Source organism: Teleopsis dalmanni, chromosome X (assembly GCF_002237135.1).
Source record: "Teleopsis dalmanni isolate 2A chromosome X, ASM223713v2, whole genome shotgun sequence".
Classification (NCBI taxonomy): Eukaryota; Metazoa; Arthropoda; class Insecta; order Diptera; family Diopsidae; genus Teleopsis; species Teleopsis dalmanni.
In genome coordinates this window covers 64,694,174-64,713,615 of record NC_051848.1, presented here as the reverse complement: position 1 = coordinate 64,713,615, position 19,442 = coordinate 64,694,174, and the positions used below count along the sequence as shown (strand labels likewise).

General features: G+C 27.3%; 1 protein-coding gene across 1 annotated transcript in view; it reads right to left on the bottom strand.

The window, feature by feature from the left end:
• LOC119687573 (Down syndrome cell adhesion molecule-like) overlaps positions 1 to 19,442 on the bottom strand; it is a gene marked incomplete at its 5' end in the record, with an annotated part of 80,039 nt that overhangs the window by 12,877 nt on the left and 47,720 nt on the right. The window contains 3 exon segments of the mRNA XM_038101931.1: positions 62 to 253; positions 339 to 458; positions 7,355 to 7,837. Of these exon segments, the coding sequence (XP_037957859.1) occupies positions 62 to 253; positions 339 to 458; positions 7,355 to 7,837 (795 nt within the window).

Here is a 19,442-nt window from a genome sequence, read left to right as displayed (position 1 = left end):
CGACACAAATTGTGTAAAATACTATAAGTAAAGTAAATTTTTATGAACGAATGCTTCTTACCATGTACGGTTAGTTTAATTAACGTACTTAGTCCTGCACCGATACCATTACTGGCTTGACAGAGATAACTACCTTCATGATCTCTACCAACTTTTGGAATGATAAGCGAACCATTGTTGTATGTTTCAATGACGGATTGTGAGTTGCCATTACCAATGCCATAGCTTAGTTCACGATATTCACCGGATTCACCTATAATTACGGAATTTGTTTATTATAAATGATCTATTTAAAGTAGAATTGCGCATATTTATTGGTTTGAATGTAAACAATTTACCAATCGATTGTTTCCATTGCACTGTAGGCACTGGAAAACCATCTGCTTTACATGTTATAACAACTGGATTGCCGAGTATGGCATCTTGATCGGTGGGCTTTAAAATCCAACGTGGTGGCACTGTGTTTTGTATTTGTTGTGATGTAATCGAATGTGAAATTATTTTATATTAGTTTACGCATATGCATTTATCACATGATTGTAATATATCTTAGAAACATTACCATTAACTTACTATGGCTAATATAGCGCCAGAATTCATGCTTGCTTTTACATATACTCATGCAAATGTACTGTTTTATATTGTATATATTTATATATATATATAAATGAATATATGGGCTATTAATCTATAATGAATAAGTTCTACCTTTAAAGATAGCACTCTATTTCAACTTACCAAATATATGATACATTAATAAGCAAGGATTGTAAAACAATAAAAAGATTTATAACAAATTATTAATTAGCACAAGTGTCAATATATGAAACAACAAGCGGACATGAAGACCTTTTAAGTTTATTACCACTGCCAGAAAAACTCGGACAACTGTCTTACAGAGGCTATCACAAGAGAAACTCCCTGCGGATATTCTCAACGAGAGCGAGAGAAGACCTTTTTAGTTTATTACCACTGCCAAAAGAACTCGGACAACTGTCTTACAGAGGCTATCACAAGAGAAACTCCTTGCGGATATTCTCAACGAGAGCGTAGTTGAAATTTTTTTGTAAATTTTGGTTAGTACTCTCTGAATATAGTTTTTCTCTTTTTATTTTGTTAGGTAAACGACATGTAAATATTTTGGGCCGTTGTAGCAATTGCAATTGTGTCTCTCTGCATGAGCCTAATCTTGAACTATTTTATTCTAACCAATTACGAAAAAGGACGAAAAATACATGCCAGTTGTCTTTCACATAAAACAGATAAGTGAAGACATTACTTTTAGTAACTTTTTAGTAAATCTTAGTAAATCTTTAGTAAATATATCTTCTTCTCATTGGGCACTATAGCCCAGTGTGAACCTTGACCTCTTTATAATATTATAACATATATTGTAAGTAAAGTAAAAGGTGAGTGGAGTAACTTTAAATATATTAAAAAAAAATCGGAAAACTACATTTTAGAATTAATAGAGATCAAAGCCAACTCGAGCCTTACATGTCTATTGCAATTAAACCAATAACAATTTTTTGGCGAGTTTTTTTTGAAATAAACTGCGGATGCTATTTTTCATAATAAATTTATGATATAATGCTGGTTCTATATATCATATAGAATATCATATATAACTAATAAGTAAACCCCGCTTGGAAGACGTCACAAGGATGTTTTATTAAAAGGTTCCTTACTTAGCAAACGTTACGTTATAGGTTGTAGATACGGAGGTATTTAAATTCGCTTGTACTATATGTAGACACTTGAGAAAGAAAATTAAAAAATTGGTGTCTTCACCAAAAGCAAAAAAGTGAATGACAGAACCAAAATCAAGAAAACTTAATGAAATTTAGATTAAAAGTGCGGCTTACAGTAATATAATTCCACTTTTGTTTGCTTAAATAATTTACAAATATTAATATTTTTTTGTTTTTTTTTTTATTTTAAGTTCATTGGAATCATTTTAGTGGATTTGTGTTTTTTTTTTTGCAGAGGTGCGGTACGATACCGTGCGATGGTGCTGTTCCGTGCTCCGTGCTAGTGCGTTGCATCAACTCACTTGTGCATTAGTGCGTTATTTGCCTTGTTAACACTGTGAAAAATTGACTTAAGAAAAGATTTATAAAAAGATAATGCAAAATTATTGAGCCCCTTTTTTTTAAATGAAGAAAATATATTAATTCATATTTAATTTAGATAGAAGGTGAAGGGAAACAAAGTGAAGTTCTCTCAAAAAGCTGACCGGAGAACTCTCAAAACGTTTATTACGAGTAAATTTAAAGTCACATCCATTAAATCTTCGCTTTACTACATATTTTAATATAATTATTTATTTATACTTATTTTTTAATAGATTAAACTTACAAATAATTTGTTAATACTTCTAAACAAACGAAAACATAGTATAATAGTATAATTAGTATAATTAGTATAATTGTAGTAACATCTAGTTTCAGTTCCATTTTATTCAGTGGCTATTTTATTAAATATATTATGAAGTTGACCCGAAAACATATTTTAAAGATTACCATAGAAATAGATTTTACAACTCCTTTTTATTGTTGAATAGTGGATAGTAATGTAACACATTATGGGTTCGAGCTTTACAGCTGAGCATGATTGTTAGCGGTTTTTCAGGCTTATGGAACTAATATAGGTTTATCATATCATTCTCAAAGAATGCAGTGACATGGTGATATAGCTTCCAAACCTTTCAAAATCTCTCTATCTATCTAGTAGAAATAGCAGCGTATGATTATTACCGGTTTTCCAGACTTAAATGACGACTTCATGGAGAAGGAAGACGTTTAGTTTCCGTTGAAGCTATAAAAGCGTAATCGCTGTAGGAACTAACAACCATATCGAAATTTGTCTACAGAAAGTTTATGCACGTATGGGTAAATCGTCAGCCCATGTAAGTTGCTTCAGACAGGAGTTACTTTAAAGGCGTCAAAAGAAAGGTTGATGTATATTCAATATTCAATACCTGGTCAATATTTTACAGCGTAAACCTGTACTAATAAGAATATTAGAATATCTTTGAATGAGAGGTATGATATATTTAAAACATTAAAATTAGCTAATATGCTATAAGCTATAAACTGTAATATGCTAAAATAGTACTAATAAGAATATTAGCGTACCTTTGAACAAGAGATATGATATATTCAAAGTATTTAACTTAGCTAATATACCATAAACTAAGTACTATTAATACTAAATTAATACTAAAATAATACTAATTAGAATAAGAGAATACCTTTGAATGAGAGGTATGATATATTTAAAACATTAAAATTAGCTAATATGCTATAAGCTATAAACTGTAAAATGCTAAAATAGTACTAATAAGAATATTCGAGCACCTTTGAACGAGGGATATGTTATATTTAAAATATTATACTTAACTAATATACCATAAACTATGTACTAAAGTATTACTAACAAGAATTAGAGAACCTTAAGATTGAAGGTGATGTATGCTATAAGTTAAATATTAAAATTAGATATTTCTATTTACGGAAAATTGTATGAATAATATTATTGATTATGCTGGAAACAGAGCAAATGAAGTCCCTGTGAGTGACTTAAATTGATGGCGGAAATGAATAAAATTCATAACTTTTAATTAAATTCAAAATTTAATATTTTTTTTTAAATTCTTGTGTACTGCATTCATATCCCTGATGTGATGGTGTTAGAACAATTTTTACCAGAACATACTTCAATGAACAATGTGAAACCACAGAAATTCATGAAATAGTTTTTTATTTGCATTATCTTTTTATAAAAACTACAAAATGAACATCGAAATATTTGAGTATTTTTTACTCTCAAAACTTGTGTATTTTTGCATGTTTTTTGAAATGAATTTTTTAGTTTTTAGTTTTTGTTGGTGCATAATTATGATTACTGGTGCAAAATAATGCATTACTGCTGTGCTTTCGTTACTTATATTTCTTGAAATAGTTTTAATTTACCCGAAACTGATAATACGGCCGTGTACTCAACAGACCCAGCACGATTGGTAACGCGGCAGGTGTAATTACCATTGTGACGTGATGTTACATTATGTATGGATATAATGCTGGAAAAGGGTGCGTATTCGTTAATGGTGAGCGACGGATCCGGTGGATGAAAGTTTCTTGTCCCACTCGAGGCATGCGAATCGATATGCCCTTTGTTGCTGTTACTCGTTGCTGCATCGCCGCTTAGTATTGGAATGCCATCCTTTAGCCAGGTTATATTAAATGGCTGGTCGCCTTGACTACTCGAACACATTAGCTGTGTACGCATGCCTTCCGTGATTTCGTTCTCAAAATTAAAAGGCGAAATGCGTGGTGGCACTAGATTAATATACGGACACATATTTATGCACATTGCTTTTATTAATTAATCTTATAAACATATTTATGAATTGCATCCAAGACACTTTGTTTTTTGCATTTTTTTTTAAAATTCTGCACACTTTTTTCTTTATTTATTAATGAAAATGTTGGGGAAATAAAAATAAAATAGAATTACACATAGGAAAAAATTAGACTTAAGAAAGTTTTTCAATAATCTTAAAGAAACCCATTATATTAATTACTTTGTGAGTCTTTAAATTCGTTTTTACTTAATTAATTACTTAACTTAATCACTCCAGTAAACTTTTGATGGAAACCTTAAACAATATTGCATTTAGAAAAAGTGCTGAAGTTGTGATACTGCACTTTTTTTCTTCAATATAATCCATGATATTTTATTTATAATGAAATATTATTATTTTTTAAAATATAAGTAAAAATAGAATAATAAATGGTGTCAGAGAGATTTTAGATACGTATAATATGTAATTATGTGGGAAGCATTCGTACTCATACTTGTTTAGAAGTTTGGCAGCCTATGTATTATGCACAAATAGAAACTTAGATTTTTAAATATATTTTTAAATTAAGTTATAGTAACTTTTTATTGTTTTATTATATTTTAATATTAAAAAAAATTGTTAAAAATTAAATAAAAATTTGTTAGATATTTTTCTCTTACAAGATTTTATTTCAACATTAGCGGAAACTCATAACAAAACTATGGACAAAATAAATTGATATTATCATAACGAAGACTATAAGAACTGCATCATTGAGAACACATAAGACAATTTTAAACTTTATTAAATGTTTGTTATTAATAATTATTATTATCATAATTAAACATATAATAATAATTTTTTCTTGCCTTCCAGTGTTTTTTGGCATGTCTCCATCAAAAGATAAAAGCATTCAAATTAGGATCACTAACATCAAAACTATATATAAAATATTGGCTTCATTGCTTCAAACACAATTTTCGATAACAGATACAAAATTTTTGTCCCTATTAAGACATAAGGCATGACTAAAACCCTGTACATAGCGGCAAGTCGATTAATATTTATATTAACGATTCAAAGCAAGGAAAAAAATAATAACGCTTGGTTATAATAATGAACACTGTCAAGGGATATTAAGACTCTCGGTATTCTTTTCTAAACGATTAATGAGACAAATAACAACTGCGCAAATAGCTCGAAATATCAAGGCTAGTTTGATCTAAACCAGGTATGTTATGAAAGCATAAACATTTAGCTAAGTTTAGTGCGTTAAACTGTTTAAAGCTATCGTTACAGCTCATTTTTTTCCTTTTTTTCCATATTTCTTGCTAGGTCGGTCATAGACTAAGAAAACCACACGATGAAATATGTCATGCTACTCTGGAATGGAACCTGCAAGACAGCAAAAGAGATGGCAAACCTAAGGTCACATGAAAGCGCACCATTTTTAATGAAACCAGTATATTTTTGAAAGAACTACGGCATTTAACTTTAAACAAACAGAATTGAAGATTTTATATGAACAATCTATATTCCAGATGGTGGACTACGGTAAATAAATATATATAAAACGTTGGTTCGTACAAAAAGTTAAGAAATACCTTTATGTAAACGCAGTAAAATGTACACCTATATTTATTGTGACTATCACTTAAAAAGTGTGTATTACTCATGGGAGTAAACTAATGGGACAATTTTATCTGTTGATTTTATTTAACTAGAATATTTTATGTAGAAGAATCTGCGCTAAACCCTACATTGGACTCAGTTGCATAAACTTACTGGAGTCAACAATAAAAATATTGACAAGTTTTTTACTTTAAGATACTAATTTTAACTATCAAAAGATAAGATTAAAGGGCCTTGATACCTACACATTGTATGAGATACAGTTGATATATTCGTCAATCTTCTTTGCTTTTGTCTGGCGATTGGCAAGTGGCAAGTGCAGTACCTCTATAACGTAGTCATTGAATTTAATGCGGAAAACTTCTGGAACCAAGAGATATAAAAATAATCTTGATTTCTCTAGGTTTTTTAAAAAGAGTCTCTCCACAGATTGACAATAGATGAGGTTCCAGTATGATATTCACCAAAAACTAAATATACAATGATATATACATAGTCAATATCGATATGGACATAAAAAATAAAAGTTCCTATTTAACAGTAAAGCTTCAACCATAAATGTTTGTTAAATACTCGATTGAAAGATTGCTTTGACTCAATAACTCTAAACAGTTCAATGAATTTGTTATTGGTAATACTTTCGAGGATTCTAGTTTTGACGTGACCTAAATTTTTATTAAGCTTGGACCCCATATTGGTTATGTTGAGTAGAAAGTGCAAATAAGTCTATGTTGATATTACGAGTCCACATATTTGAAATTTTCATGAACTTAAAAAGTAATTCAGTGCTTTTCTGTGTTTTTACAGCAAAAGAAAAAAAAAGAAAAAAAAGGATTTATTCTTATTTGTGCATAACACACATACAGCATATTTTGTTTTTAATTAAATGAAATATTTTCTCATATTTGTTGAAATATTTGATCAATTTGATTAAAAAATAACACACAACCATACAATCATAAAAAACTCAGCGTGGCAATGTTCGCATTGTTTACAGGACATTTGCAAATGCAATAAAATCTACAGTGAGGATTTCTACCGCTACCAGCTTTAAAAAAATATTAAATAAATTTATGAAAAAAACGTTGTTTATATAAATAATTAATTAATTTTCATGCATATTTATTTACTAATTTTTTATTTGTCAAGCGATTTTCATGCAACATGAATTTTTGCTTCTACTCTTTTCAACTAAAATTTTAACGTTACCAACGCTACAGATAAAGAAATATATTTTTACTAATAACGAAAATTCTATAAAGCTCATTCACATATATAGTTTAGTTGCAAATTGTATTATAGAAGCAATTAGTGGCAAAAAGGAACAGAACTAAAGCTTAAAGATTAACTAAAGTGCGTGAATTAAAATAAAAGTACCATTAACTCTTAGCTGTGCAGAGTGCGATACAGTGGCGGCATCATTTTGAACGCGGCACGTATATGTGCCGCTTTGAGCCCTCGTCACACTTGTGATGCTGAGGGCGCTGGTGAAATCATCATTTTGGCGAATTGTCACTTGACCGCCGCCTACACCACCGCTACTACCATCGTCATTCGGTTCATTGTGCGATGAGCGGGTCATCATTGTCATTACTGCTACCGACGCCTGATGTGGGCCGCCGGGACCCGATGCAGCAGCAACGTCACCGGTACCACTAAGCCCACCGCTAACACTGCCGCCGTCACGTGTATTCATCATAATGGTTTGAGACGGCGCGGCTGCCGGCTGTAGCGGTTGTCCATCCTTAAGCCAAGTGAATGTGAGCGGTAGGTCACCGGTGCCAATGACACATTGAATGCTCGTACGGTCGCCGACATTCAGATCGCGGGCGAATGAAAATGGTGTAATCTTGGGCGGGACTGTGGTTGTGGTTGGTAAAGGCACATTTTATTTATGTATTACGCAAATAATTATTATATATAGTATTATATTTTTTTGTTTTTTGAATCTATGTTCTGATATGATATGGATATGATAAAAAATTAAACATGTTCAGTTTTAATCCTGTGTAGTCAAATTTTGAGCAAGTGTACTTTAAATTGATATTTACTTTAACTTTAAATGTGTGATAATTAAAATTCGAGTACGTCATACATAAATCGGTACATATATACGAAAATTCATATATTCGAAAATTCGCATATACATACAACTTTGTTTGAGTTTCTCTTTAAGGACTTTTGTATGTGTTCCAATATTCCAACAAAATCAGAACAAACACAAATGAATAGCACAAAATTTATTTGAAAAATGTGAACCACACGTTCGCCTGCTGTGCCACACATTGTGGTGAGGGGCGTGGCAATTATATTCGAGTGAGTGTGCGACACACGTTCATCCTTTCTACTTTTTTCTCGCAATTTTTATGGAAGAGTTTATATTTTGCGGTTGGCCGGCATTTATTTATTTGTTAACTTTGTGGTCAATTTCATGACGATTATTAAAACATTTTAATAAAATTAATGTATAAAATACAAAAGAAAAATAATATATTAAAAACATACTGTGGCTTTTAAAGGTAAATTTTCACAGTATTATTTAAAAATCATTTAAACTGAAATCGCGACTTTTTGTTGAAGTACATTAAATGCGTTCGAACGACTTTTTGCGTGAATATATTTTGAGGTTAAAGCAAATAATTGGCATATGTCGTTATACAGGGTGACGTAATGAAGCTTTTGTGCTAATTATCTACGACAAGAAAGATATATACGCGCTAATAATAGTTTGATATAACACAACATTGTACTGAAAGCGAATTAAGTCAACAAAACTTATTTTTATATATTAAATTTAGTCCTTATTTTTTCAATAGCAAGTTCAACGTTTTCTAAACACCACAACTAATACCTAATATTCAAAAACTTTTTCGAACAATTTTTTCTAATTTCTAACATTTTTTCTAATAACTATTAAGTTTATTAAGTAACTCTCATTTAACTATTTGCTGACATAATAGGTATTTCCATGCAAAAGTTGTAGAACTCAATGTTAGCCCATAATGTCTGAAGGGCTGGTCTAACACCTTAACTATAATAGAAAAATTAAACATTTTTTTGACTTATATTCTAATATTTGCCTATTAAGTAGTCATCATTTATCTATTTTATTTTTATATTTTTTATATAGTATTCTAAAACTAAACGTAAGCCAGTAAAATCTGTTTTATATGTTTAAATTTTATCTATATAAGATTCAAAATAACAGAAAATTTAAAAATTCTTTGAGATCTAGTATTTGGATTTTAGTTTAACAAGGAGATTCTTCTTCAGGACGTAAGGTCACATTAGGTGTAGCTTTTAAAATTATAAATATGATTAAAAATTAATTTTTCTTTATATATTGATCACACAATTTCAATATCCTGCATATATTTTCCGCCATAAATTTCCACTCTATATAGAACTCTTGTATATATGAAGCACTCGACTATACCTTGACGATATCTTTCTAAGCAGCGGCCTTGCATTACCTCGTACTGTGTAGAACAGGTATAGGTCTGATGGAGTGTTTTTTAACTGCCAATTGAGTTGTAGATTTGTCTTTAAAGCAATTAGAAACAATTACTCTACAAAACTTATATATGTATTTATTTTGACTACTTCTACCTTATGATTTTTAAAGTAAAAATTTTTACTTTTTAAGCGATTAACTTTTCGGAAATGATTAATCTGATTTTTACTACTATTAATATATAATTAGCTTACTATTAGAAATAACTGAAGAACTGATGAAAGTGATCGCATTACAAACAAAAAGTAGTAGTACTAAATTATTAGTTCCATCTATATTTGTACTTTCTAAGTTCATATTCAATATTAGCTATAGGATAAATAATAGATAGATAATGTTGTGTCAAGCAAAGCTCCAGAGAGAGAGTGCCTACACAGGAGCACCTGATGTACCTGAGATACCTGGAGGTATTGTTTTTTATTATTAAAAGTCAATAGAAAAAATAGAACCTGTTTGAATTAATTTTGGTAGAGAAACAAATTTTCAAGTGGCAAAAATTATTTCTCAAAAAAGCTTCTTGAGCAAAAATTGGTTGTCTAATTGTACTGCTATGGACATTTATTTCAATTCGTTATTTTTTAATTTTCTTAATCCCAATCAATATCATATCTGGAAATCGTAAAATATTTTTTAATCTCAGCCTTTTAATATTGTAAAAAAGCTAAAAATCTAATTGCCTATATGACATCTATTTAAAAAATTATTATTTGGTAATTAAAAAGAAAAATAATTTGACAGAGACGAGTTCTAAGCCTGGCAATTGCTGTCCAAACAAATTATATACCGACTATAAACTAATTAAATAAAACTTCGAATATTGTATGATCAACATTTTATGATCAGCCAAATTTCAATAAATTAGTTAAAATTTTTGTTGTTGTTTCTTCATTAGTGTTCAAACCCTTTTATAAAAAATTGTAATTTCAAGTACTTGATTAATGCTAATTTTTACTGATACTTTGATTTGAATATATATTGTCACCCTGTTAATTATGCCATATTAATACAAATTCATACATATATAAATGCCGGTGGATGGACATATGTATAGAATCTATTTCCGGCATGTAATACCAACAATTCGCAATCCATCAGTAAACTATCATCATTAATTCATCATTTGACCACAAAACAGCTCGATACACCGCAAATATGTTTAGACAAGGACGATCGCATGACACACAACACAATGCCCCATAATGAGGATTCTTCACGAGTTGCAGAGGACGAGAGCAGCAACAAGCACACAACTGTGGCGGGCGCCTCACAATGGCGCCGCGTTGCGGAAGCAGATGCGGATGCAAATACAAAATGCAAAGGAACAAAAATTTTATATAAAAAAATTTCGATAAATACGATAAAAAGATGTATGCTTTAAATTTGTTAAAAAGTGCGTTTGCTTTGTGCATTTAAATGGTGCAAAGGTCACAGATGGCCTGATGGCCTGAGTGTGGAGGATATGGATGGATGATAGGTAGGGCAAATGGGCGTTAAAGGATTAACATGTGCGCTGCATGCGTGCATATTCCTGACATCACAATGCAGTAGTGGTAAATAAACAAAAAAATTTATATTTAATAAATCAACAAGAAGTATTAAAAATATAAATGTTAAAGAAACAAACAGGATCAGCACTTGAGGCAATTAAAACGCAAAAGTATAAATCGAAAATCGAAAATCGAAAATCGTAGTGAAAATAACAAGGAGGATTCACAAAAAATTCACGTGCGTTCTTTCGTATGTGGAAGCTCCACGGCAGTGCATTTTAATGATAAATTTTATTATTGTTTATTTATTGGCTGCAGCTGTAATGCCACTTTCAATTATTTTTATTCTATAATATATACAATATATATACCATACCATATATATGTATATCTATAGATAGTTTATATAAATATATTTAATATTTGTTATTTCTGTATTGATTACTTTTGTTTTCATATTTCATACATTTTAAAACTTCTGTACTATGCATTGCATTATTTTTTCATTTTAAGCTGAAAATAAAATTCTTAATTAACATTCACAATATTCCGTTCACATGTCAAAAGCAAAAGTGCAACCAACGTGTGCAATAAAGAGTGCGAATTTATGAATAATAAAGCATAAAACCAAAAAAAAAAAAAAATAAAAAAAAAATAGATTTTATAATCAAAATGTTTTATAGATTTTAATAAAAAATAATTTTTTTAGACACAATGACAAAAATCATCATAAATAATATTACAAAACAAATTAAAATACTCATAATAATAATAGAATATTTTTTTTTTTTGACAAGATTAAATAAAATAATATATTAATATATCGCTTTCTATCTCTTCTTCTTCTTCTTGAGTTAGTGCTATTACGCACTTTTACTCTATAATGGCTGGGGGGCTTATCTCTACCCCACACTAGGCTTTAACTAGGCTAAAAAAAAACATATCATTTATTTGTCTTTTAGTTGATGACGGACCTTAAATCAGCATATCTTTCTGAGAGTCCAGAAGTGGACTTGAGGATTGTTAGGGCGGGGTTAATTAGCGTATCAACTTTAGTGAATAATTTTAGAGCTAATAAAATATAATATAATATAACTTTTAAATAAAATACTGAAGATACTCTTTTCAAATATTGTCAATTTTAGACTAAAAATTTTGGTATGGAACAAAAATTGTATATAGCGAAAATTCTACTAATGAACACCATTCTTTGTTAATAAATAATCACTTCAGTTAGATAATTTTTTCAAAAGCAACTGAACCCTTAAACCCTTTCCTTAAGCAACTTTCTGGAACAAATAGGAGTTCACTTTTTAATACGATGAGTGTCAATATAATTTTCACTGTATTTACTTTTGCAAAAATAAAAAATTCTATTGAATTCTGTAGAATATAAAATATTTTCTCACATTAAACAATTAATATATTCCATTTTAATTAATTAAAATTTTGTACATGTTATGTCTTTTCCGAGTAAGTGTATCTGAGCACTTTTATGCTTTTATAGCTGGGAAGTTTCTGCAGAGTCTCACCCTTCTCACTGACTACTTTATGTATTCCTCAAAAGCTTCGTGAATATGCGATGACTGATCTAAGAACCGCATACCGCCCCATGTGGCTAGAGATTATTCTAAGATTAACATAGATAGCGCTAAGTAGGGCAGCCTATCGGTTTTCGCGAATAGCTTCAGGTCTCTGTCCCTTATTTATTTTTTGACTGGTTCTTGTCTAAGTTCTTTTAGCAGGTTATTTGTGCGGATGTGCTAAAGCACTTTGAAGAATCTTCGGAGAGCCTGACTTTGAGCAACTTGCTTATTAAATTGTAAAATCAAATAATATATTAAGAAATAGTTTTTGTTAAAAATAATTTGTTTTTTAGAAACATTAAAACACCTACTTATACATATATAATTTATATATAATTTCTATATTAGATTTCCATTAAGTTGATAAGCAACAATATAGTCGCATTTTTGAGTCTTAATAATGTAATTTAAAAATTACGAGTGACAATACTTTAAAAAAAGGGTTAATAAATTTAATATTGAGTTTTTTACGTATATGTGAATATTTTCACTGCTGAGTCTATAAATATGAAGTAAAACCTAATCATTAACGATAATTCAAAAAACAAAAAAAAAACGCGAAAAATTCTGAGTTAAATTCAGTAATAATAACTCAATAAACTGATATTGAGACCTCCACACGATTCAAAATATTCTCATTTCTGAATCAAAACAATGCAGTATAAAAAATCTACGTAATAATTATTAATGATAAGTCACCTAATAAACTTAATATTCCGATTTTGTATGACATGATGTGTAAATTTTCTCATCGACGAGTCAAAATATTCACTCAAATGAATCCTACTCAAAATATTGAGTGACAAAATTGATGTTAACTCAATAATCTTGGTATTGACATCATTACGCTTTTGAAAATATTCTCATTCCTGGGACTGAATACTATAGAAACCTCTAAATAATAATAGTTAATAATCACTCAATTTATAATTGGTTAGTGATACTTTAATATGATATTAAATTCTTCATATTTATATAAATAAGTAAAAACTCTGACTTATGATCATTATTTATAACTCAATAAACTTCATATAAATATTTTTACTTGTTTGCAAATATTCTCATTGCTGAGACTTAATATTATAGATTATAAATTTTGAGTTGAATATATTAATAATAACTCAATAAAGTCTGAGTGAAAATCATTATTGACAAGTTATTCTATAATCTTTATTTACAAACCTTTTTTTGTTTATAAATATTCTCATCGACGTATCTTAACAATGTAGACTAAACACATTAAGTAAAAATTAATGAATAAATTAATTAATTAATGAATTACTTATTGCTGAGACTTAATAATATAGAGGAAGAACTCCGAGTAATAATAATAAATAATCACTCAACAAATAATTGGTTAGTGATAGTTCAATATACAATATTTCAGGTTAAGTTCCTTACACTTATATAAAAACTCTGACTTATAATCATTATTTATAACTCAATAGACTTGTTATAGAGATTTTTGCTTAAAATGATTAAAACTAACTTAAGAGACTTGATATTGAGGTCTTTACTTCTTTGTAGATACTCTCATAGTTGAGTCTAAATAATATGGAATAAAAACTCTGATTAGCTATTTAAGCTATTAAAGGAAAGTATAACTTGTAAAGATTGTATAAAGAGTATTAATAAATAAATTAATACTTTCTGCAATGGCGTTATCAAAAATTTGAAGAAAAAAAAATGCAATAAAATTTATTTATAAAATATATTTGTTAGTAAAAAATTATTTTTTCAACTTAAAATTTCAGTTTTTGTATCATATTTTAACACAACAAATGCAATAAATTTATTAAAAAAATTATATAAGCGAAAAAAATATATTATTGAAAAAAATATATTATTGAAAATAATATATTTAATAATATTTTTACTGATTTAAAAAAATAAATTAAAATCAATACCAAAAATTTATGAAAAGATGAGTGCGCTGCAACTTTGTAAAGAAAGAGTGTTTAACATTAAATTAAATTGATTTTAAAGTAAAAAACAGTAGAAATCGGAGTATTTTATATTTGCATTCTATATCAAATAAAAAAAAACTGAAAATAAATTATTTTTATATAATTAAAAATATAGAAAATGTAAGCAAAATAGATTTACATAATTCACATGTTGCACAAAGGCGTTGCATTTTAGTTTAAAAAAAATTAATGGAAACATGCACTCGTACGTATATTTAAGGTTTCGTTTTGCAGATTCACCAAAATTAAAAAAAAATTTTGTATCTGAAATTTATTAATTTTAGTTTATGTCCCATTATATACTTAAAATACACAAGAATAACACGCCTGAAGTTTAAAAATTTAACAAAAATATATATAAATTAATATTTGCGTTCATTTTTTCACATATAATTATTTAAAAATTGACGAGAAGTGATTTCTTATTTAATTTCTATTTTTGATATATTTTTTATTTTTTCATAATTCATAATTAAATTTCTAATAAGAATTATTTCAATATAATTATTTCAAAAATATTATTTTATTATTATTTTTATTTATAAATAGTTCATTTATTATTTATTATTGATTATATATTTATTATTATTATTATTATTATATTATATTTTATTATATTATATTATTATTATATTATTATGATTATATTTATTGTAATTTTTTTTATTGTCTTTTTTTTTTCAATTTTTATATATAACGTTATATGTTATATATAATGTCATTTTGATTTTTTTAGTTTTCACATTGGTGATTAAAATATTATTAAATTGTTCCTATGTTTATATGTTTTATAATTTTATATATGTATTATTAATTTTTCTTTTGTGAATTTTTCATATAAGTTTTTTATGTTAGGTTAAGCTCTGTAATTACCTTTTCACAAAACAAAAGTTATAGAAATGATAAATTTAAAGCCTGACAATACTACTAAGTGTGTACTGCATCTACATATATGTCGAATCCCTTGTTGCTTATTGTTTTCAGTTTTGTTCTAATTTTTTTGTTTTGTTTTATTTTATTTTATTTTTTTATTATTTTTTTTTTTTGTTTTTATTTCATTTTTTTTCCTGCTATTTTATTTTTTTTTTACTATTTCATTTTTTTTTTGTTATTTATTTTTTTGTTTTATTTTTACTTTATATTTTTTTTTGTTTTATTTTTTTTTATTTAATTAAATTTTTTTTTTTGCTTTTATTTTATGTTTTTTATTCTATTTTTTTTTTATCTTTACTTTATTTTTTCCTGCTATTTTATTTTTTATTTTTATTTTGTTTTATTATATTTTTTCTTTTTTTTTGCAATTATTATTTTTATTTCAATATATTTAAAATATTTGTTTATTTCAATAAATTTTTAGTAAAAATATTTTAATTACAAAATAATTCATATTTTTTTCAGCTTATGTTTAATATGTTTTTGGTGATGACATTTTAATTAAATTTATATTTGTTATGAAGTAAATCTTTTCGCTTTACGAACGTATGCAGTCAGTGCTCAAATAAGCTTATATATACTACTTTAAATAAACAACTGAACATCTGAAGTACACAAGACAACATCGTTTTTTTTGCTAATTCGATATTTTTTTTTTGTATATAGTTTGTACATTTTTTGTGTATTGTTTTGGCATTTTAACTTAATACATTGTTCAACAAAAAAATAATAAGCGAACCAAAAAAAAAAAATAAGTCTTTTTATGTTTAAATTTTTTTGTTAAAAATTATAAAAAAAAATTACAAAAGATGTAGATATATTATTACGACGTTGTATAGGTTAAACTAACATTCTAAATATAATACAACTATTATTTTCATACGTCAAGGATACGGTGAAAACCATATGAACCACATATATTTTTTAATATTATCAAAACATATACCGATTTTGACATATCTGTACTTCTCTTTGTTGCTATAAAGTCATTCTATAAATGCTGTAAAGTCATTCAGTCATGTAAAGTTATTCTTTGTGGTGCTATAGTATTCTTCAAAAACTACAGACTAATAATTCCATTGTTTCATAAGGCATATGAAACATTAGTATAGAAATATCATATATACAAATATAGTATAGATTTTCATATATACAATATACAATATACATATATACAACATATATATATATTGTATAATATATTTATATATAGAAACATATTTACTAGTATATACATTATATAAAAGTATAAAAAGTATATATAGTTTAACGATCAGTTATCAAAATGGTTGACACGAAAATATTATTGTGAAAAAACATAAAAAAACAACCTCCAAAAACCACATTATATATTTGAGTTAAGTTGAGCACTGACTGCATGCATAAGTGTAGCTAAGGTATTTACTTTGTAATTGTTACAAGTTTTTGAAGTGGAAAAACTTGTTTAACATTGATTTCTGACATTGAGTTAGATAAATAATAGATTTATGATATTATTAAATGTCTGTGTGAAGGGCTTTATTGCTCGGAGGAACCAAAAGTCATTTTTTTCATTTACCGTTTTTAATTATTTTATTGTAGGTTATGTTATACGCATATTTTTTTCTTTTTATTTTCTTCAGCTTTTTTAATAATTTCAATAGTTAATACTGTAGTCTTAATATTTTACCACTGCTTTAAGTTTTAAAACATAATTTATGATCAATACTAACATTAACTTAAAAAAATTATTTTATTGTTTTTTGTTATTTAGAATATATTTATAAGATAATTTCTCAATTAACATATAATTAATGTGTTTAAAATTATATTAGATTTTTGAATCCATTGTAGTTTTATAAAATTTATAAAAAATATTTTATAATGTCTATTTAAAATTCTGTAAATGTAGTAATGAGACAGCAAGAATATAGATTAAGTTGAGGTATATTCGACTTTGGAGTCCGTGATTGTAAGTGCGATATTTCAGTTAAGTATACTTTATCAAATTTAATGTAAAATAAAAATGTTTACTGTGTTCACTGTGTTTACAATGATTGTCGATTTTTCTATAAAATTTTTTTAAAGTATTATTATTTAAGCATAAACATAAATTGAAGAAATTCAAAGCTTAAATATACTTTATTTACTAACACATTTGCAGGATGAGGCCAAATGCAACAACATTTATTTGTAATTTCTAAAGGACAAATTCATTATATTTTTTAGTAAATAAAAAAGCAAATTACTGATTTTTTTTTTTTACTTCAAAAAGATGATAATAAATAAGTCATATTTTATTGTAATGAAAATAGATTATAGATTTTCTGTCCATGCATTCTTATTCTCTCAGATACATTTACAGATTACTTCCACGAAACATAATTAATGCATCTATAGAATCCACTGTCTTAATTGAAATCATGTCAAATGAAATATAAAACTAATAAAAATGATAAAGTTCAGTCCAAAAATGTTTTTAAATTCGAAAAAATAATTTTTTTTATTATCAAAAAGTGTTTTAATTAAAAACTTTACACTACTTAGTACACGGAGTCTTCACGGATTTGCGATAAAATTGTCAGACACACCACTAGCTAAAAAAACATAATATGGTCCAAAGATATTGTATATCCGGGATTGATTTTTTCTTTTTTTTATAAAAAGTTCTATTTGGTATTTCTTCTATCGGATATTTTTTGTTGTCGTGAGTATTCCTTCTTTATGAACTTGAATGGGAACTTTTGTATGGGAATCTATAGACAGTCTGTAGAATAGCTGGTAAAGCCATTTCTTGAAAAAGTTCTATTTGGTATTTTTTCTATTGGATTTTTTTTTTGTTGTTGTGAGTATTCCTTCTTTATGAACTTGAATGGGAACTTTTGTGTTGGAATCTATAGACAGTCAGTAAAATAGCTGGTAAAGTCATTTCTTGAAATTTTAGTACGGAATGGTATTTATTAAGTATTTAAGTGCTAATCGGAATGGTATAATGGAATGATGGTTAGAAAATTAATTATCCATTGAGTATTTATGGTAGAGAATACCCGTTATGAAGCCGTATCAATATGTGATATAATCAAAATAGAAACTATACTTTACTATTTAGTTTGTGTTAAATAAAACTACTACTTTGTAGTTTATTTACATATCAAGAAATTGTAAAATTTAAAACTAATTAGTTTAATTTTAAATTTTATATCCTTACTATTATGAACACATACTCATATTATGGCATTTCGAACTTAATAAGGATAATTAGGAAAGCTCAATTTTATTTCCAATAGTCTCTTGCATTTTAAAGTGCAATTAAAAAGTTTTAATCATTTATAATTAGTTTATAAAGATTTAATAATACCTTATTGTCTCTTAAAATTTCAATACACGCTGCTGTTGTATGTTGATTGAAGCTCACAAATCCGTCTATTTAATAAAAAAATTATATTGCGAATTATGCGCAATTGTTTATGTGCGTATCTTTGCAGTCACATAAATTGACACTTCGAATCAATACAAAACTACAAAAGCCGATGTTGTGATTGCAATGCGTTACGTTGCCAACAGCGACAATAATTATAAAGTCAATTATCAGCATTACTCGAGGAGTGTCAATTAGAGAGGCACTGCTCCACTTCACACATAATGTCAGTGAGGCGGTTTGGCCACGGGCAAGTACATAGCTGGAACAGCTGCATAGTTCTATGCCGACAACTTTCGCAACGGAACAAAATGATATGGATTTGCATACTGGGGTGATGTTGTCGCAATTTATGTTGATTGATGATTTGAGGCCTCAACGTGACATGAACATTTTATATTTGTTGATTGCAGAAATAACTAATTTGTATGGAATTTCAGAATTTGATGAATTTTTATTCAATGAACCTTTTTAATAATTTTTGTTTTTATTGTTTGCGATGTTGGAAAGAAAACAAAAATAAACTAACATAAATATATTGTTCCGTATGCAATTTTATCTAAGGGACTCTTCTATATATG